The 20832-nt window shown below is 43.4% G+C and overlaps 1 protein-coding gene and 1 long non-coding RNA gene across 3 annotated transcripts in view; one reads left to right on the top strand and one right to left on the bottom strand.

Moving 5' to 3' along the window:
- Positions 1–16842, bottom strand: part of LOC117404952 (butyrophilin subfamily 3 member A1-like) — a 68412-nt gene extending 51570 nt beyond the window's left edge. The window contains exons 1-2 of one of the 2 annotated variants that reach the window (XM_059011568.1): positions 16588–16666; positions 7575–7726 (exon numbers count right to left, since the gene is read on the bottom strand). In XM_059011568.1, coding sequence (XP_058867551.1) covers positions 7575–7591 — 17 coding nt within the window. In that variant the 5' untranslated portion in view covers positions 7592–7726; positions 16588–16666. Of the gene's footprint in view, positions 1–7574; positions 7727–16587 lie in introns of both variants that reach the window. The other variant, XM_059011567.1, reaches the window with a different exon arrangement.
- LOC131709254 (uncharacterized) lies at positions 6213–15947 on the top strand. Its single transcript, XR_009311434.1, has 3 exons — positions 6213–6281; positions 6546–6594; positions 15680–15947. It is a non-coding gene; the product is annotated as an uncharacterized LOC131709254 (long non-coding RNA).
- Positions 16843–20832: the final 3990 nt, after the last annotated feature.

Raw genomic sequence — 20832 nt, 5'->3', positions numbered from 1 at the left:
TGTGATCAAATTCAAATTCAAAAACAGCTTTTATTGTTTGCACACGCCATTGCACTTGAACAAGTACCGTATTACATGCAGTCAGTTTGCCCCAAAATGATTCCTATAAGCAGATTGCTTGATTCTTACAAGCGGAGTATTTTACATTGGTTGGTATAAGAATGATTTGGTCCCAGTGGTTTTGATCACTATATTCGTTTGATTCTTATATCAGTGATTCTTATAAACGGACTGCACTGTATCTATAAATGATCATTTAGCTTGCCATAGTAAAATAGCAGTCACCATGGCAACGCGTGCTGAGTAGGCGGGCTGTAACAAGCCAGCGTATGCAACTCAACAGCGGGACGCAGCAGAGCTGGATCCCGGTGGAGGAATCGCTTGAATTATTTTTTTTTTTTTGCAAGGCAGTGAAATAAAACCACACATGCACACAACAGCAAATCTGTGAGGGTAAATACAACAGACACCACGGCAACGCGGGTGAACAGAAATCTTTAAGCGCACCGAGAGGGCAGCCCGGGCAGGCGGAGTCAGCTCCACAGCGGGGCGCGGCAGAGTTGGGGACCAGTGGAGGATCACACGTCTCTTTCTTTTTTTTTATTTTTAACTGCAATAGCAGAGGAAAACACAAAACAGCGAGCGCTGTAAGGTTAGAAAAGAAGACTGAAAAAGAGTAAACACAGTGCAGTTGTGCAGCATTTATAGCTGAATTCACAGAAGCAGGGTTTCTGATTCCAGGGAAGTGGCAAGCCGGCTTTCAGCATTGAAATTGCAGGGGAACTCCAGAAAACTCGAGAGAGAGAGCTATTTCACACAGTCTCGATCAGAGCAACTGGACAGCGGTGTCTAGCCTGGACTACGTGCAGTCACATGACCGGGGCAGCGCGTAGCCTACAGCGGAGTTGAGCACAGTCTACAGACAGAGGGCAACGAGGCACCTCATGCACCGAGCACCCCAGGGCACTATGCACACCGAGGTACTAGGCACCGTGCGTACAGAGCACCGTGCTCACCGTGTACCGTGCAGAGCTGTGTCCATGCACTGATGCTGTAGCACTGGGCACCGTGTGCTGTGTGCAATGAGCACCGTGTGCACCGAGATACCGAAGTACCAAGGGCTATGCGTGCACTGAGGTACTGAAGTACCAGGGGGAAGCTATGCAACGGTGCCTACCCTAACTGCGTGGTCACACACCTGGTCAGCGCGTAGCATGCATCACGGAGACACAAGGGCCAAAGCCATGGTGGGCGAGTTGAAGGCAGACAGCAAAAACACGATAGAACAGAAAGGGGAGAACACTCTGTTGTTTGTTTACAAGGCTGGACTCACCGAGGTGGGTGGCCTACACAGCCAGCGAGGTCTACTCTACAGCGGGATGAAGCAACAGAGCCTGGTGGAGGAATACACGGCTGGAGTAACAACTGCTCTGCAGCTATCCAGAGCAAGACCCTGAACAGGGCCGTGCGGTCTGACAAGACACTCAATTATGGGGTAACTGCACAGGCAGTCGCTCACACACGACAGACAGTAAAAAGCAGAACAGCCTACAACGCAAGTGAGGAGGCTGCTGAAAGAAGAGACTCAAAATAGAGAGTCAGTGATTCTAGGAAAGAGGCAAGCACGAATGCAAGGGAAATACAACATGACTCAAAGCTCTTTTCTATTAACACGCTTAGCTAGACATAAAGGTTTTATCATACCATCTTGAGAAGGAAAAAGAGAAATAGCTTTCTCAGGATGACGGTTTTAATCACTCGGTGGGCGGGACTGAGTGCGTCATCCCAGGAAGGGGCCTATCGGCAGCTCTGGTATAGAGAGCTCAGCGATACTTACCCAATGGGCAGGCATATCCCATACGTAATGTCGTTGGTGATCATCTTCTCTTTCAGGGAGCCAGGGTTACGGTAAGTAACGTAACATTATACTTAAACTAGTCTGTACATTGACCTAGCGAGTCAGTGGCATGTATGATGTTACAATTTACTAATAATTTGAAGGCATATCCTATACATAATGTTGAAAGGGAAAGGGAACTCGCTGCACTCACAGACTCATGCACGGTGACACACAAACAGCGGGAAAGACAGGACAGCACACACACACTTAGCACAGATCGCTACATAGCTCCACCCTCAGTTCTCTTCGTCCCCGAAGAGACAATGCTACAGTCCCGAAGTGATCTGGTGCTCGCCGCAAGGTTGGCAAAGGTGAACTCCTGGACCAGATGCTGGCAGTCTGTAGCTGGTCCCTGGAACTTGCGTGCGCAGTCTGCTACTTCAGGAGGGGCTTGGGTCCCACCCCCCGGCTGTGCTGACAGGCTCTCCTGGGATGCGACCGCCAAGTTGTGGGTTTCTAGGGGGTTTTGGACCCTGCCGCACCGGCTGTGCTGTTGTGTCCTCCATGCTGTGACCGTCTGTCAAGGTGAGAGGTGCGGTACATCTGCTGTCGTCTCGCGCTTGAATCCACTGGAATCCACTGCTCTCTCTGCTCACAACTCCAGACCCCCGGACACTTTTCAGCACCTGCCCGGAGGCCACTGCTCCCCCTGGCTCCCACTGTTCGTACCCAACGCTTTTGTTCCATCCCACTTCTGATCACCAATGTAACATCCATAGGAAGAAAAGGAAGCCAGATGACCGCAGCAAGATCTCATTCACAGATTTTATTCATCAAGGGGTCAGGTCAGCACGGGTCAGCACAGCACAGCCCCGAGCTGCTCGCAGGCAGCTCCTATATAGTGATCCCCCCCGAGCCCTATTGGCTCACACACACAAGGGCACATTTACATACCAACTGACTGATCGCTCAGACCCTCGGTCCCGTGCAAGCAACTGACCGGCGGAACCGAACACGAATCACGTGACACCCCAGGCAAGGTGCAAGTACTGCATAGACACAAAACACTCTTCACTCAGACTCATGCAGGGTGACACACAAATGATGGGAAAGATAGGACAGTGCACACACACAATTAGCACAGATCACTACAATACTATTAAATCACACACCAAACTCTTCTTTACTTCCGGTGTCTGAATCAATCTTATATGTTGACATATTTGAAAAGTTCACTGAATCATTACCAATAGAGAACTCTTTGTAATACAAGTGAGACTGTGGCAAAGTGGTTACAAGTGCATTGTTTGATTAAACAGACAAGAGAGTTATAATCTAGTTGGAAAAGAGATTTTATTATATCCAGGTTTGGTGACCAAATAATAGGACCCCGACAATACACAACAATGTGTATAGCATGGAGTAAATAACAATGGGTTGGAGTCCCAAACAATAAACAGCAAAAATCCGTCCCACAATTATAAACACACGGTCACCAGTCCTGGGTGCGTGCAGCAGTGATCGTGGTGGGTGATACAGTTTATTAGTGACAATCATACAGTGCTGTTCCGGCTTAGTGCTGGCCCTTGGCGACAGTTCCGGAATCGTGCTAGCCGTCTAGTAATTTACAAACAAGACAAATTACACACAGACAAACAAATAAAACACTCATGATACTGTTATTTCTCACAGGGTCTCTCACAGTCCTTCCAGGTTCAAAACACAAACCAAAGTGAAGGGACAGATTGCGTTTCTCTGTCCCCTTTTATGCCATCACACATGACCCCTTGGTAAACGAGTGCAACCGCCTCTCCAATCTGTGGCTGCCACGTCGTTTCCCTTCCGTGTCAATGTGTTAATGCGATGGAGTCCCTCCCCCTTTATAGCTGGCCGACTTCCCTTGAACCCTGGAAAGAACTGTCAGGCCAACCCATCCAGGGAACTCTGTTCTCACTGCTTGTATTTCTGTCACAGAGACACAGAACTAATACTGGTTTCCTCTTGTGCAGGAGATTCTGTTTCTTGGCTCCAATTATTTTCTCAATATCTGTATTAAAAGCCAATTAACTACAGCGGCATTGCACTGTAATGCTATACATGGAGTCTGTGCTGCTGTCCAGTCACTGCAGTGTCATTGCACTGTAATGCTATACATGGAGTCTGTGCTGCTTTCCAGACACTGCAGTGTCATTGCATTGTAATGCTATACATGGAGTCTGTGCTGCTTTCCAGACACTGCTTGTATATAAAACAAGATTATAGACCAGTAAAACAAAGGGATTGCTGTTTCAAGTGAGCGCTCATTTTGAGAACATCCTCAGGTAAGTTCCCTCGTCCCTAATCCATCAGTAAGAAATACCAGACAGAACAAATCTTGTGTTTCTTCCATCTCCCTGTGCAGAGTTACAGATTAATGATTCTAATCTGGGGTATCAGATGAACCAGAGAGAAGCCCTTCTGAGGATCCAGGGAAGTGTATAATATCAGCTGAACCAGAGAGAAGCCCTTCTGAGGATCCAGGGAAGTGTATAATATCAGCTGAACCAGAGAGAAGCCCTTCTGAGGGACCAGGGAAGTGTATAACATCAGCTGAACCAGAGAGAAGCCCTTCTGAGGATCCAGGGAAGTGTATAATATCAGCTGAACCAGAGAGAAGCCTTCTGAGGATCCAGGGAAGTGTATAACATCAGCTGAACCAGAGAGAAGCCCTTCTGAGGATCCAGGGAAGTGTATAATATCAGCTGAACCAGAGAGAAGCCCTTCTGAGGGACCAGGGAAGTGTATAATATAAGCTGAACCAGAGAGAAGCCCTTCTGAGGATCCAGGGAAGTGTATAATATCAGCTGAACCAGAGAGAAGCCCTTCTGAGGATCCAGGGAAGTGTATAACATCAGCTGAACCAGAGAGAAGCCCTTCTGAGGATCCAGGGAAGTGTATAATATCAGCTGAACCAGAGAGAAGCCCTTCTGAGGATCCAGGGAAGTGTATAATATCAGCTGAACCAGAGAGAAGCCCTTCTGAGGATCCAGGGGAGTGTATAATATCAGCTGAACCAGAGAGAAGCCCTTCTGAGGATCCAGGGAAGTGTATAATATAAGCTGAACCAGAGAGAAGCCCTTCTGAGGGACCAGGGAAGTGTATAATATCAGCTGAACCAGAGAGAAGCCCTTCTGAGGATCCAGGGGAGTGTATAATATCAGCTGAACCAGAGAGAAGCCCTTCTGAGGATCCAGGGAAGTGTATAATATCAGATGAACCAGAGAGAAGCCCTTCTGAGGGACCAGGGAAGTGTATAATATCAGCTGAACCAGAGAGAAGCCCTTCTGAGGATCCAGGGAAGTGTATAATATCAGCTGAACCAGAGAGAAGCCCTTCTGAGGGACCAGGGAAGTGTATAACATCAGCTGAACCAGAGAGAAGCCCTTCTGAGGATCCAGGGGAGTGTATAATATCAGCTGAACCAGAGAGAAGCCCTTCTGAGGATCCAGGGAAGTGTATAATATCAGCTGAACCAGAGAGAAGCCCTTCTGAGGATCCAGGGAAGTGTATAATATCAGCTGAACCAGAGAGAAGCCCTTCTGAGGGACCAGGGGAGTGTATAATATCAGCTGAACCAGAGAGAAGCCCTTCTGAGGGACCAGGGGAGTGTATAATATCAGCTGAACCAGAGAGAAGCTCTTCTGAGGGACCAGGTGAGTTTCTACTTGTTCATTTTAATAAACTATCAAGTCCCTCTCTAAATCAAACTGCTTGTTTCTAACACATGTGGTTTTGGGCACTGAAATTAAACCAACCAGTGGAACCAGATTCTGCCACAGATCAAATGGTAAAATCAGGGGTGTTAGTGACTGGTGCACAGGATGTTGCCGTGCAAGAGGAAGCACAGAGCCAGGAATTGCTTTTCTGCCAAGTTGGCAATAGTTTTTATTCATCCGGAACTTAAAGAACAGGTAAGTTATGAAACTGAACTATTTCCAGTAAGCTTGGTTCCAAAACAATAACAAAATGAACAAAAATAAATCAAAACCCCTCTATTAACAAACACTTGTAAAATAGAATAGAAATGTCCACAAGCTGGCACATGCTATAATTAACCCTAATTATCCCACACTGCTTAGTGACACCCTGCTTAGCACCAACTTACGCCTTCCTTCCCCCTCTCTTTCTCTCAAGTGAGGTCTAGTACCATGTGTATATATATATACACACACACTCCTCCTGGCCCTTCCCCCGGAATATACCATTACTTATCAATTCCTAGAAGAGATTACAACAATAAGTTAACATCATTAAAACAACCTATTATTGTGGCATTAACATTAACATATTACCACTTGTACTTCCCCTCTTACATAGAACAACATTAGCGCCCCCAAGTCCCTGAATAAACATGCATGAAGCGCGCACCTGAAGCAGCTCATGGAACCCAGGCTACAATTCGGTAAGCATTGTGAACTTTAATAGCCAACTTTTTTGTCTACTTGACATGCTTTCTAAACCTAATACTTTTTAAAACCAAATGCTAAACAAATACTATTTGTCTATATCCGTTTAACAAAAAAATATTTACTGTTTTTTTAACCAGAGAATCTACGCATTTAGTAAGTGTGTGCACTCACTCGACAAATCCGTCCCCCTCCACATTAACTGGGAACAATACTTGCATCACATTATTCATTCTTTGTTTTCTCTTTTGTTCTACTAGGTACCCATCTCTCACATCACACAGACCTCGGACCACAACCAACGCCCTGGTAAGCATTTTGTATTATGTTTCAATATTATGCTTATGTACATTGCAGATTCACATTCGCTATATACAAACGATCAGCACATTAAAAGTCCTTTGCTCTAATTTAGTAAGGGAGGGATTTCACTCCGTTACAAGGGGTCACAGTAAAATAATGAAATGCAATTGTAGAACCTATTTAATATAAATGCACCGTATAAGAACACAAGTGCCAATTGAGAACATACCGGCAGCTTGTTAAGTGTTAATTGTCTCCCCTTTGTACCAAACATATTTAAACCAAATCAACCAACTCGCTTCTGTGTGATTGCATTGAGACGTTCTCTCTGTTTTTGCCGGTTGTGTTATTGGTGACCTCGAGACCTACAGCTGAAGTATTCTGTAGAGATAAGCACCAAATTCAAATTATTACTAACAACTCTAGCCTCCACGCTCTGTATTAGGGAAGGTGTATTGTGTGTTTGTGCTTTTTGTTTATCTTTTCACTATTGTTATGGTTGTTGCAACCACAATGACGTGTGTGTTTTAAACTAGTAATCTGAAGGTGATTGTTGTTTGATTGTGTATTTGATTAACAGACCACAGGCAGTCGTGATAGTCTATAGTTTAAAGTACCAGAGCTTGATAGCAGTTAATTACTTTACTAGAAGTGCACTTGATGTATTTTGCTTTGTGTTCTTTCCCTGTTGGGACAGGTTGTATTTGAGATTCGTTTTGTTCTTTCTTTCTTTTATTTTCACTTGAATGTTTGGATTGTGTTCAGCACCTCTTTTGATATTGATTTTTGTTTTGCCGTGTTATAACACTGTTACTAAGGGCTGGGCCTTTTAATTGTAATTTGACTATTGTTGCTATATGTAGCTATTGCTGTGACATGGTGATTACTGCTATTTGAAACCATTTTTATACATTAATATCATTGCTGCTATATTAAAACCATATAGAAGGCTCTGTGGTCCAGTAGGTCCCCGGTTCAAACCCCACCTCAGCCACTGACTCATTGTGTGATCCTGAGCAAGTCACTTAACCTCCTTGTGCTCCGTCTTTCGGGTGAGACGTAATTGTAAGTGACTCTGCAGCTGATGCATAGTTCACACACCCGAGTCTCTGTAAGTCACCTTGGATAAAGAGGTCTGCTAAATAAACAAATAAAAATAAATAAATATTCTACATTGCATTTATTGCTGCTAGCTCTAGACAATTGCTGCTACATTTTAAATTGTTTTTAAGTGGAATTGCCTTTGTTAATAAACTTTGTATACATTTACTTGGCTTCTGGGTTCTGTGTTTGGGAAGTGATGCTGCTATTAAGCTAAGTCCTTGCCCAATAGAAAAGAACCTTAATTAAGATTTTTCTTTTCTCCCTATTAATATTGGGGAGTGGGGTAGCGGCTACAATTTACATGTATTCCATGTATGACTGCTGTGAATAGTGCAGCTGGCAACAAGGGAAAGACCTTGTGACAGCCTGGAGAGACAGCTGACAGGAGGAAAGAGACCCCATTGGGGCTGGTTTACAGGATGCTGGAGACACCCGCCCAAGGCTTCTAAGAAATTAAAGAGAAAAATACCCCTAGAGTCTGCGAGAGCGGGGGCGGAAGATGACTCAACGTTGGACAACACGGTTAACGACTTAGGAACGGAAACGGATATGAGTATGGAGAGTACTTCACAAAAGACTAGTTCAAGATCTGCAGTTAACAAAGACATGGAACTCCAGGTTTGTGTCTGCGGCTGGAGCAAGGCGACAACGGTCAGGGGTTTGAAGATTCATCAAGGGAGAATGAAATGCTTGAGGGAGAAGGGACAAGGGCCTCGCATTGATCAGTACTTCTTACGAAGTCAGTCAAGTCAGTCGAATGAAATCCAGCGACAGGAAGCAAACCACAGTTCGCAGGATATCAGCACCCCTGTCATAGATGTGAGGAGGACTTGCATGGACACAGTTAGTGATGAACCTAATGATCCTTGTGAACCCGGTCAGACAAACCAGCATAAGAGAGAAAAGAACCTCAACGGGCACAAGCCTGGAGTTAAATGGCCAAGAGCTTGTGAGAAAACTGCATGGGACACAGTAAACACAGATCTCTGCGTTGCATTGGAAAGATTAAGTGGAACAGTTGAAAAGAAGCTGGATAAATTTGGGGACATCATCTACGCATATGGAAGTGAGAGGTTTGGAGTTGAAAAAGGAAGGAAAAAGTACAAACTATTCCTGGAAAGTCTAGACGGCAGCAGGAGATTGAACGCTTAGTTAGAGAAAGCAACATTGCGCAGAGCTGAGCGCCTACGGAAACGCTACAAAAAGAAGGAGCGTGCGAGAGCGAACTTTTATAAAGACCCATTCAAATTTGTAAAGAAGTTATTCACCAGTGAGAAGAATGGCACACTAAAAGCATCTAAGGTTGAGCTGGAGAGATATTTGGAGGAAACACATACAGATTCAAAAAGGCAGGAGCCTATGTCAATTCCGTCAGACATCCCACCTATCAATCCACCAGAATACCAAATGGAGGACTGTGCACCTAAGTGGAAAGAAATAGAGCAAGCTGTGAAAAAAGCAAGGGCTTCATCATCTCCAGGGCCTAATGGAGTTCCGTACAGAGTGTACAAGAGTGCTTCAGGAGTTCTACGAATTCTGTGGAAATTGATGAAAGTGGCATGGGAAAAACAGGTTGTACCAAGAGCATGGCGCCGAGCAGGTGGAGTCTTTATACCTAAAGAAAAAGATTCTACAAGCATCAGTCAGTTTCGTCCCATTTCCCTATTAAACGTAGAAGGCAAGATTTTCTTCAGCATTATTGCTCAGAGATTGTCAGCTTACCTATTAAAGAACTGCTTCATTGACACGTCAATACAAAAAGCGGGCATTCCAGGTTTCCCAGGTTGCTTAGAACACATCAATGTGATCTGGCAACAAATTCAATCAGCTAAAAAGGAGAGGAAGGAGCTCCATGTGACATTCCTGGATTTGGCTAATGCATATGGTTCAGTGCCACATGAACTACTTTGGGCAGCATTTGATTTTTTCAGTGTACCGATGACAATAACAAATTTAGTGAAAGCCTATTTTGGAGATTTGCAATTCAGTTTTTCAACTTCAGAATTCAGCACTACATGGCAATGCCTAGAGGTTGGAATAATGGCAGGATGCACCATTTCTCCACTGGCTTTTACCATGGCAATGGAAGTAATCATTAGGGCATCAAAATGGGTAGTAGGAGGAGAGCGCTTGGCTTCTGGAATGCGACTACCACCAATTCGAGCATACATGGATGACATGACAACCATGACTACAACAGTAGCCTGCACTAATCGATTATTGAGCAAATTAACCAATAACATTGAATGGGCACGAATGCAATTCAAGCCCACTAAATCAAGGAGCATCTCTATAATTAAAGGCAAAGTAGTAGATAAAACATTCTTCATTAATGGTGAGGCAATACCAACAGTGTCTGAGAAGCCAGTGAAGAGTCTTGGGAGATGGTACGACGGGGATCTAAAGGACACAGTTCGTGTGGGAGAAGTTAGACAACAAGCAGTGGAAGGGTTGAAGAGCATAGACAGCTGCGCTCTACCAGGTAAACTAAAACTCTGGTGCTTTCAGTTTGGTCTACTGCCGAGGTTGCTGTGGCCACTGACTCTGTACGAGGTTTCTTTGACAACAGTAGAGAAGCTGGAAGCTTTAATCAGTTCATACATCAGGAAATGGTTGGGAGTTCCACGCTGCCTCAGCAGAGTGGGACTTTATGGTAAAGGAATACTGCAGCTACCAGTCTCTGCTCTAACCGAGGAGTTTAAGTGCGCCAAGGTCAGACTGGAAATGACATTAGTAGAGTCACGCGATAAATGCGTAAGGGAGGCAGCACCTGTGTTGAAAACTGGAAGAAAGTGGGCGGCAAAGAAAGCTGTGGAAGATGCAAAGGCTGCCCTTCGAATTGGTGATATCATGGGGCAAGTTCAGCATGGAAGAGGGGGTCTTGGTTTCAGTTCAGCTCCTCCTACATGGCACAAGGCGGCCCCAGCTCAAAGAAGGAAGCTGGTAGTCAACGAGGTGCAAAAGCAGGAGGAGAGGATGAGGTGTATAAAGGCCATTTCCCAGGCCAAACAGGGAGAATGGATGAGATGGGAGAGTGTGGAACAACGCAAGATTGGCTGGCAAGACCTATGGTCAATGGAACAGAGCAGGATCAGTTTCCTCATCAGGTCAACATATGATGTTCTCCCATCACCACAGAACCTAAACCTCTGGGTAGGAGAGGATCCCTCATGTCCTTTGTGTTCATCACCTGCAACATTAAGGCACATTTTGACAGGATGTAAGGTGGCTCTTAGCCAAGGACGGTTTACTTGGCGCCATGACCAGGTGTTGCGATGTTTGGCCTTAGCATTGGAAGACAAGTGTAACATGACCAATAAGTTGCCACCTGTTCCATCAAAACATTACACACAAAAGACAACATTCCTCCGTCCAGGAGAGCAACCACCAAGAAAAGGTGTTAAAACCAATCCTCACCCAGGACAACTAGGAGCTGCTAGAGACTGGAAAATGCTGGCAGATGTTGGTCAACGGCTTATTTTTCCACCTGAGATTGCCACCACTAACCTTCGACCAGATATTGTCTTGTGGTCTGGATCAGCACGCCTTGTTCACCTGGTAGAGTTAACAGTGCCATGGGAGGATGCTGTAGATGAGGTGTATGAGAGGAAGAAACTGCGGTATGCTCAACTAGCCACTGAAGCAGAACAGCGAGGATGGAGAGTCCATGTTAACCCAGTGGAGGTGGGTTGTCGAGGATTTGTGGCACACTCTACAACCCGGTTTCACAAAGACGTCGGATTCAGTGGCCAAGAGTTGCGTCGCACAGTGAAGAACTTATCTGAAGCAGCAGAGAGGAGCTGCAACTGGCTGTGGTTGAGACGGAAAGATTCTGGATGGGGATCTCAAGCACAATAGAAAGAAAGAAACGTTGATGTACAGGTAAGTAAGCTGGGCTGAGTTGAGTGGGGGACGGAGGGGGGTGATTCTGGGATGCCAGAATCACCGTCGAGCCCTCTTGAGGTGTCGTGGGCTAGTCGACGAAACACCGAGGATGGAAGGTGCCCACTTGAAGACCCCAGAGATGTACCCTACTTAGCTCAATCCAGACGGTTGTCATGCTGATGCGCTGGGGAGACCGCACTGTGGTTGATCCCCGGAGCCAGCATCGCAGCCGTTGTGTGTGCTGGGGAGGCAAAATAAGCTGGTCCCTGGAGCCAGCATTACACTTCAGCCATCAACACCTGACAGAAGGATATCTACATCATCATATGGAAGAAAGCGCAAATGGATGGAGACACCTATGGATCACATTAGTTTACTGTAAAGCTACGTCTTAGTTGGTGCTTATCTTGGCGAAAGCCGAATTCAAATCAGCATGAAGTTTTAACATCTACTCTCGTGTAATGGAAATCATGAAGATCTGGATATGTCCAGTGACTGCAGTGAATAGTGCAGCTGGCAACAAGGGAAAGACCTCGTCACAGCCTGGAGAGACAGCTGTTTGGCCTTAGCATTGGAAGACGAGCGTAACATGACCAATAAGTTGCCACCTGTTCCATCAAAACATTACACACAAAAGACAACATTCCTCCGCCCAGGAGAGCAACCACCAAGAAAAGGTGTTAAAACCAATCCTCGCCCAGGACAACTGGAAGCTGCTAGAGACTGGAATATGCTGGCAGATGTTGGTCAACGGCTTATTTTTCCACCTGAGATTGCCACCACTAACCTTCGACCAGATATTGTCTTGTGGTCTGGATCAGCACGCCTTGTTCACCTGGTAGAGTTAACAGTGCCATGGGAGGACGCTGTAGATGAGGCGTATGAGAGGAAGAAACTGCGGTATGCTCAACTAGCCACTGAAGCGGAACAGCGAGGATGGAGAGTTCGGGTTTACCCAGTGGAGGTGGGTTGTCGAGGATTTGTGGCACACTCTACAACCCGGTTTCTCAGAGACGTCGGATTCAGTGGCCAAGAGTTGTGTCGCACAGTGAAGAACTTATCTGAAGCAGCAGAGAGGAGCAGCAACTGGCTGTGGTTGAGACGGAAAGATTCTGGCTGGGGACAGGTAAGTAAGCTGGGCTGAGTTGAGTGGGGGACGGAGGGGGGTGATGCTGGGACGCCAGAATCACCGTCGAGCCCTCTTGAGGTGTCGTGGGCTAGTCGACGAAACACTGAGGATGGAAGGTGCCCACTTGAAAACCCCAGAGATGTACCCTACTTAGCTCAATCCAGACGGTTGTCATGCTGATGCGCTGGGGAGGCCGCACTTTGGTTGATCCCCGGAGCCAGCATCGCAGCAGTTGTGTGTGCTGATGCGCCAGGGAGGCAAAATAAGCTGATCCCTGGAGCCAGCATTACACTTCAGCCATTAACACCAGACAGAAGGATATCTACATCATCATATGGAAGGAAACGTAAATGGATGGAGACGCATATGGATCACATTAGTTTACTGTAAAGCTACGTCTTAGTTGGTGCTTATCTTGGCGAGAGCCGAGTTCAAATCAGCATGAAGTTTTAACATCTACTCTTGTGTAATGGAAATCAGTGACAGATGTTAATATTAGTTACACAATCATCATTGTTAACCATATACAACTCCTGCTATTCCATTTCTGATGGTTTTAATGTATTTGATGTCTTATTTTATTTTAGAGTAATTAAGGAGTAAAATTGCTGTTTGTAATTAAATATAACAATACCCTTCACTTTGACCAGTCACTTAATGCAGCTTTCTGATAGAAGATGATAGAAGCATAACACATACTTGGTATACAGCTGTATTGTATGTTTCTCTAGTTCAATTGTAATCATTGGTATCGCACAAGAAATTATAAATCCCTGCTACAGGCTATCCCTTGTACAACACATCACTGTGACAGGCTATCCCTTGTACAACACATCCCTGTGACAGGCTATCCCTTATACAACACATCCCTGTGACAGACTATCCCTTATACAACACATCCCTGTGACAGGCTATTCCTTGTACAACACATCCCTGTGACAGGCTATCCCTTGTACAACACATCCCTGTGACAGGCTATCCCTTGTACAACACATCCCTGTGACAGGCTATCCCTTATACAGATGCCATCTTGTGTACAGGACATTCACACAATTCAAAAGCGAACCCCCTTGTTGTATGCGATTGTGGTTTTGTGGAGATACTTCATTAGCGCAGTCCGAGTTAGCTGTGCTTTGTGGTCCTCAGAAACCCTCAGAACTCGGAGACCATTTGAAACACTGAGTTCCCATTTGACTGACACTGCATGCTAAATGTGTTGGTGATCATGACACTGACCTGCTGTCATATTGAGGTCATGTTTCTACTGGATACAGAGCACTTGCTGTTAGAGAGAGCCTCCACATTAGAACAGCTGTCATATTGAGGTCCTGTCATGTTGAGGTTTCTACTGGATACAGAGCACTTGCTGTTAGAGAGAGCCTCCACATTAGAACAGCTGTCATACTGAGGTCCTGTCATGTTGAGGTTTCTACTGGATACAGAGCACTTGCTGTTAGAGAGAGCCTCCACATTAGAACAGCTGTCATATTGAGGTCCTGTCATGTTGAGGTTTCTACTGGATACAGAGCACTTGCTGTTAGAGAGAGCCTCCACATTAGAACAGCTGTCATACTGAGGTCCTGTCATGTTGAGGTTTCTACTGGATACAGAGCACTTGCTGTTAGAGAGAGCCTCCACATTAGAACAGCTGTCATATTGAGGTCCTGTCATGTTGAGGTTTCTACTGGATACAGAGCACTTGCTGTTAGAGAGAGCCTCCACATTAGAACAGCTGTCATACTGAGGTCCTGTCATGTTGAGGTTTCTACTGGATACAGAGCACTTGCTGTTAGAGAGAGCCTCCACATTAGAACAGCTGTCATATTGAGGTCCTGTCATGTTGAGGTTTCTACTGGATACAGAGCACTTGCTGTTAGAGAGAGCCTCCACATTAGAACAGCTGTCATATTGAGGTCCTATCATGTTGAGGTTTCTACTGGATACAGAGCACTTGCTGTTAGAGAGAGCCTCCACATTAGAACAGCTGTCATATTGAGGTCCTGTCATGTTGAGGTTTCTACTGGATACAGAGCACTTGCTGTTAGAGAGAGCCTCCACATTAGAACAGCTGTCATACTGAGGTCCTATCATGTTGAGGTTTCTACTGGATACAGAGCACTTGCTGTTAGAGAGAGCCTCCACATTAGAACCGCTGTCATATTGAGGTCCTATCATGTTGAGGTTTCTACTGGATACAGAGCACTTGCTGTTAGAGAGAGCCTCCACATTAGAACAGCTGTCATATTGAGGTCCTGTCATGTTGAGGTTTCTACTGGATACAGAGCACTTGCTGTTAGAGAGAGCCTCCACATTAGAACAGCTGTCATACTGAGGTCCTATCATGTTGAGGTTTCTACTGGATACAGAGCACTTGCTGTTAGAGAGAGCCTCCACATTAGAACCGCTGTCATATTGAGGTCCTATCATGTTGAGGTTTCTACTGGATACAGAGCACTTGCTGTTAGAGAGAGCCTCCACATTAGAACAGCTGTCATACTGAGGTCCTGTCATGTTGAGGTTTCTACTGGATACAGAGCACTTGCTGTTAGAGAGAGCCTCCACATTAGAACAGCTGTCATATTGAGGTCCTGTCATGTTGAGGTTTCTACTGGATACAGAGCACTTGCTGTTAGAGAGTGTCGCCACATTAGATACACAGCAGTATTCTAGGATTATCACCATCACGTCTCAAACACTGTTTTCTGACTGCTCCTCACTACAAGTGTCAGAAACCAACTTATAGGTCATGTTACAGGAACATAAAATAACATTAAAATGACAGAATGCAGCTGTGACAGGGTGCAAGCCCCTGTATAAAATTAATTATTTCTTGTACTTCCAGTTTGGCAGGGATAGGGTTAATACTATGCCCGCCAAATACACATGCAGACTGTGGCTGGAACTTAATTGATTAATTAACAATCAATTAAGCCCAGCCACAGTGTAAATAAGGAGCAGTCTCTCCACTTGCAGGGAAACAAATCCTGGACAAGGAGCAGAGCAGAGCACAGCAGCCAAACCAAGGCCTACAATGCTCCTTATTTCCCAAACTGAGAGGAGGTGATTACCTCCAGATGACCCAGAGAAGATTACTTGCCAGTCCAGCCTCTACAGCTGTGCCTGAGAACAAGGACTCCTTGGAATAGTACATAGTCTCGCCATGTTTAAAGACGCATTACCATTTATTTTGTAAACAGTTTTTATTTTGTTTTCTGTAAATAAATATGCATAAGATTGTTAAACTGCCTACTTTTGCCTCTGCCTGGTATTTGTACAGCCGTTAAATACTGCATCACTATGCTGCCCATTCACAGCAGCCTTTGTCAATGCAGGGTTTAGATTCTGTGGTTTCAACATGATCATTCATTTTCAGACACATTTGGTGTAACGTCCCACCATACAGAACCTCAGAATCCTTTAACGATACATACTTCAGATCTGCTTCATGATCCCATCATACAGAACCTCAGAATCCTTTAAAGATACATACTTCAGATCTGCTTCATGATCCCATCATACAGAACCTCAGAATCCTTTAAAGATACATACTTCAGATCTGCTTCCACTTTACAGCTCCTACTCATTTCTACACACTTCCATTTCACTTCATGTTCACACATCAGTCAGGAGGAGATGCCTTTACCCTACGCATTCATAGTGCTGTGCTTTGTTTTTATTCACACAATCAGCATATTCTAGTTTCCTGCTAGTTTTATACTGTTCATGTGATTTTAATCCAACCTGAAAATGGGCCTTAGCTTCTGCTCTGGCTTCACAATATGCCCTGTTCCTCAGTATAGGAAACAGGTTTCAAATCAATCAGCACTAAAGCTTTAAGGTCATTTCTACCCATTTCCTTAATAAAACACAACATTGCTTACCTTTTAAAAGGTGTGAGTCCCACACAGCTTCTGAGTGTCAGGGTCTTGTTTTCAATGCTGGGTGTTTCTCTGCTGTTACTGTAGAAACTTAAGGCACAATCCATACAGGTGAACTAATAGCAAGTAATCCTGAAAGACCTGAATGTTAACTTTCTCTGTTTCAACTCCAGAGCTAGGGGCAAGGTGGCACTGACAGCAGGCTCAGTCACACCCCTCTCAATCCTCTCACTAAACAGGTAACAGATAGACTGACAGATACATTGCCTGTAATTCAAATGGCTTTGATCACTAAGAGTCAGTGCTTGTGCCACTATGCAGTGTCTTAGCTGAGAAAACGGTACACAGTACAGAGGTGAAGATTGTGGCACATGATTTTCAGTGCTTGGGAGACACACCCCCCTGCTTAGACTGCACTTGCAGATCTCTTGATCCCCTCCTACTATGCACTGGACTTGCCTGACCTACGCACCACGTTACTGGATCCCCAGCTAATGCACTGTTGCATGACTATCATGTCACTGTAGATACAAATTGTCTTAATCCTAAATTGTTACTCCTTATCTCAATCATTTGTTTATTATCATATTATATGGGATGTCTGTGATGAGGAGGTGATTAATATACAAAGTAAAGAGAAGACTACTTAGACCAGATTGCAAATCTGCAAGCTGTATTTATTATTTATTTATTTATTTATTTACTAGTTATTTTGTGATTATTATGATACGAGTGCTTGTGTACAGTACGTAGTGAAGTATGACAAGATCAATCAATCAGAGAAGACAACAAATCAGCAAGACATTCTATTTACTGTTTGAGTGTTATTTGGAGATTATTAGTATTTATTGTGCTGGAGAGGTGCTTATGTACTAAAAAAGAAAATATTATTTTTCAATATTAGGCTACTGACTGTTAATTGAAAGCTAATGCAAAACTGACAATATCTTGTGTGTGCTCGGTCAATTAAAAGCAGAGTTATCAGTTATTTTACAGGCACGCAGCTTCAGTGTTGTCGTGTGTGTACCTGTACCAGCACCACTAGTACAACATTAAATCATACTCCTGATCTCAAATAAAATAACAAGGACAATGAAACAAACACCACCATGAAGACACCTCCTTGAGAAGGGATTCCTTTGATTTGACAAAAACAAAGACAGCAAGACTGGATTTAAAGACACTGCAAACAAAAGCACAGTCCTAATCCTAACCCTAACCCAGTCCTCTTGCAGGACGACATACTGTTGCTTTTGTTTTCAATGAAACAGCAGCTACTTTGTGCAAAAAATTGCAAGCTAAAGTGTTCACAAGACACACAAAACAGAAAACAAAATTACCAAAAATATCTTTCCTTTGTTAAGATATGTATGTGTGACAAAGACTCTACAGCTGCTGTGGAGGCGTGTCTGTTGCCTGGTTTAGTTCGCAGCACAGTCTGAGGTAGATTCTAAATCTGTCAAATTCACAGCTACTGGAACATGTGAACTGATGTTTTGGTGATTGCTTCATTTTTCAGTTGTCTTTTTCTAATTTGAAAAGCCTTTCATCCTAAATGTTTCCTCTGCACCCACTGCCATCAAGTACTGTATTAATTGATCAGCAGTGATAGGCTGCTACTAGCATTCATTCCAACAAATCTCTCACTTTTTTTTTAAATAAAGAGACAGAATGTATGCATGTCCAGCCAGAATTGTAGATAGTACTGTCACAGCCTTGTGTTTTCGCCTGTTGCCATTGATTTGTCCTGTTGCGGCTCCATTTTATGTATGCAGGGCAGGTCAAACATCAGAAAAATCACAAATTGTGCGTCCCTTGCTGCGATTTCAATCGGGCAGTGTGTGATTTATTTATTTTCTTTGCGACCTGACCTCCTCCATTGTTGCATCGATCAGTGTGTTCCGGGCTTAACACACACTGGTAAAGTTTGAACTTTCTGACTTTGGGTCATTATTAATTATTTAACAGTGAGTATTTAGATTCACTGCTGTTTAGAGCTCTGTGTAACAGAACTGTTACTGATTGGAGCCGACCCCAGCTAACCAAATAACATTGTGGCAACATTGCAACGATGTTGCACTTTCGTTGTGACAACAGAATGATATGATGTTGTGGCAACACCAATTTCTAGACCCCAGGAGATGTTGTCACAACATTGTAAATTAACATTGTAAAATGACATTTATATAACCACATTCTAGTAAAAATGGTTCTCAAATAACAAAATACAGAGAACAAAAAGTTGCTTTAATTTAAATGAAAAAATTCTAACAAAATATATATTCAATTGTCATCAGAGGAATCCTCCATGGCATGCTCCAGCACTGGCTCCTTGGAGGTGGGCTTCTACAACATAGCAAAAGTTGCAAAACAATTGTTAGAAATACATAAGGTTATTTGTGAAGAATATGGCACATCTTGTTATGCAATTTAACTTTACAAATACTAAATATTAGGGCATCCACTGTGGTGCACTCTGCTAAATCCCTTGTGAGTAGCATCACAGGCAAATAGAAGAGCGCAGGTTCAAATCCTTTAAATAAATAGAAGCGTGCAGGTTCAAATCCTATAAATAAATAGAAGAGTGCAGGTTCCAATCCTATAAATAAATAGAAGAGCGCAGGTTCAAATCCTATAAATAAATAGAAGAGCGCAGGTTCAAATCCTATAAATAAATAGAAGCATGCAGGTTCAAATCCTATAAATAAATAGAAGCGCGCAGGTTCCAATCCTATAAATAAATAGAAGCATGCAGGTTCAAATCCTATAAATAAATAGAAGCGCGCAGGTTCAAATCCTATAAATAAATAGAAGCGTGCAGGTTCAAATCCTATAAATAAATAGAAGCGTGCAGGTTCCAATCCTATAAATAAATAGAAGAGCGCAGGTTCAAATCCTATAAATAAATAGAAGCGTGCAGGTTCAAATCCTATAAATAAATAGAAGCGTGCAGGTTCAAATCCTATAAATAAATAGAAGAGCGCAGGTTCAAATCCTATAAATAAATAGAAGCGTGCAGGTTCAAATCCTATAAATAAATAGAAGCGTGCAGGTTCAAATCCTATAAATAAATAGAAGAGTGCAGGTTCCAATCCTATAAATAAATAGAAGAGCGCAGGTTCAAATCCTATAAATAAATAGAAGCGCGCAGGTTCCAATCCTATAAATAAACAGAAGAGCGCAGGTTCCAATCCTATAAATAAATAGAAGCGTGCAGGTTCCAATCCTATAAATAAATAGAAGAGTGCAGGTTCAAATCCTATAAATAAATAGAAGCGTGCAGGTTCAAATCCTATAAATAAATAGAAGCGCGCAGGTTCCAATCCTATAAATAAATAGAAGAGCGCAGGTTCAAATCCTATAAATAAACAGAAGAGCGCAGGTTCCAATCCTATAAATAAATAGAAGACCGCAGGTTCCAATCCTATCAATAAATAGAAGAGTGCAGGTTCAAATCCTATAAATAAATAGAAGCGTGCAGGTTCAAATCCTATAAATAAATAGAAGCGCGCAGGTTCAAATCCTATAAATAAACAGAAGAGTGCAGGTTCCAATCCTATAAATAAATAGTAGAGTGCAGGTTCAAATCCTATAAATAAATAGAAGCGCACAGGTTCCAATCCTATAAATAAATAGAAGCATGCAGGTTCAAATCCTATAAATAAATAGAAGAGCGCAGGTTCAAATCCTATAAATAAATAGAAGCGTGCAGGTTCAAATCCTATAAATAAATAGAAGCGTGCAGGTTCCAATCCTATAAATAAATAGAAGAGCGCAGGTTCAAATCCTATAAATAAATAGAAGCGTGCAGGTTCAAATCCTATAAATAAATAGAAGCGTGCAGGTTCAAATCCTATAAATAAATAGAAGAGCGCAGGTTCAAATCCTATAAATAAATAGAAGCGTGCAGGTTCAAATCCTATAAATAAATAGAAGCGTGCAGGTTCAAATCCTATAAATAAATAGAAGAGTGCAGGTTCCAATCCTATAAATAAATAGAAGAGCGCAGGTTCAAATCCTATAAATAAATAGAAGCGCGCAGGTTCCAATCCTATAAATAAACAGAAGAGCGCAGGTTCCAATCCTATAAATAAATAGAAGCGTGCAGGTTCCAATCCTATAAATAAATAGAAGAGTGCAGGTTCAAATCCTATAAATAAATAGAAGCGTGCAGGTTCAAATCCTATAAATAAATAGAAGCGCGCAGGTTCCAATCCTATAAATAAATAGAAGAGCGCAGGTTCAAAT

Source organism: Acipenser ruthenus, chromosome 42, assembly GCF_902713425.1.
Source record: "Acipenser ruthenus chromosome 42, fAciRut3.2 maternal haplotype, whole genome shotgun sequence".
Classification (NCBI taxonomy): domain Eukaryota; kingdom Metazoa; phylum Chordata; class Actinopteri; order Acipenseriformes; family Acipenseridae; genus Acipenser; species Acipenser ruthenus.
Note: the sequence above shows the minus strand (reverse complement) of the source record. Positions and strands in the feature narration are given on the sequence as shown.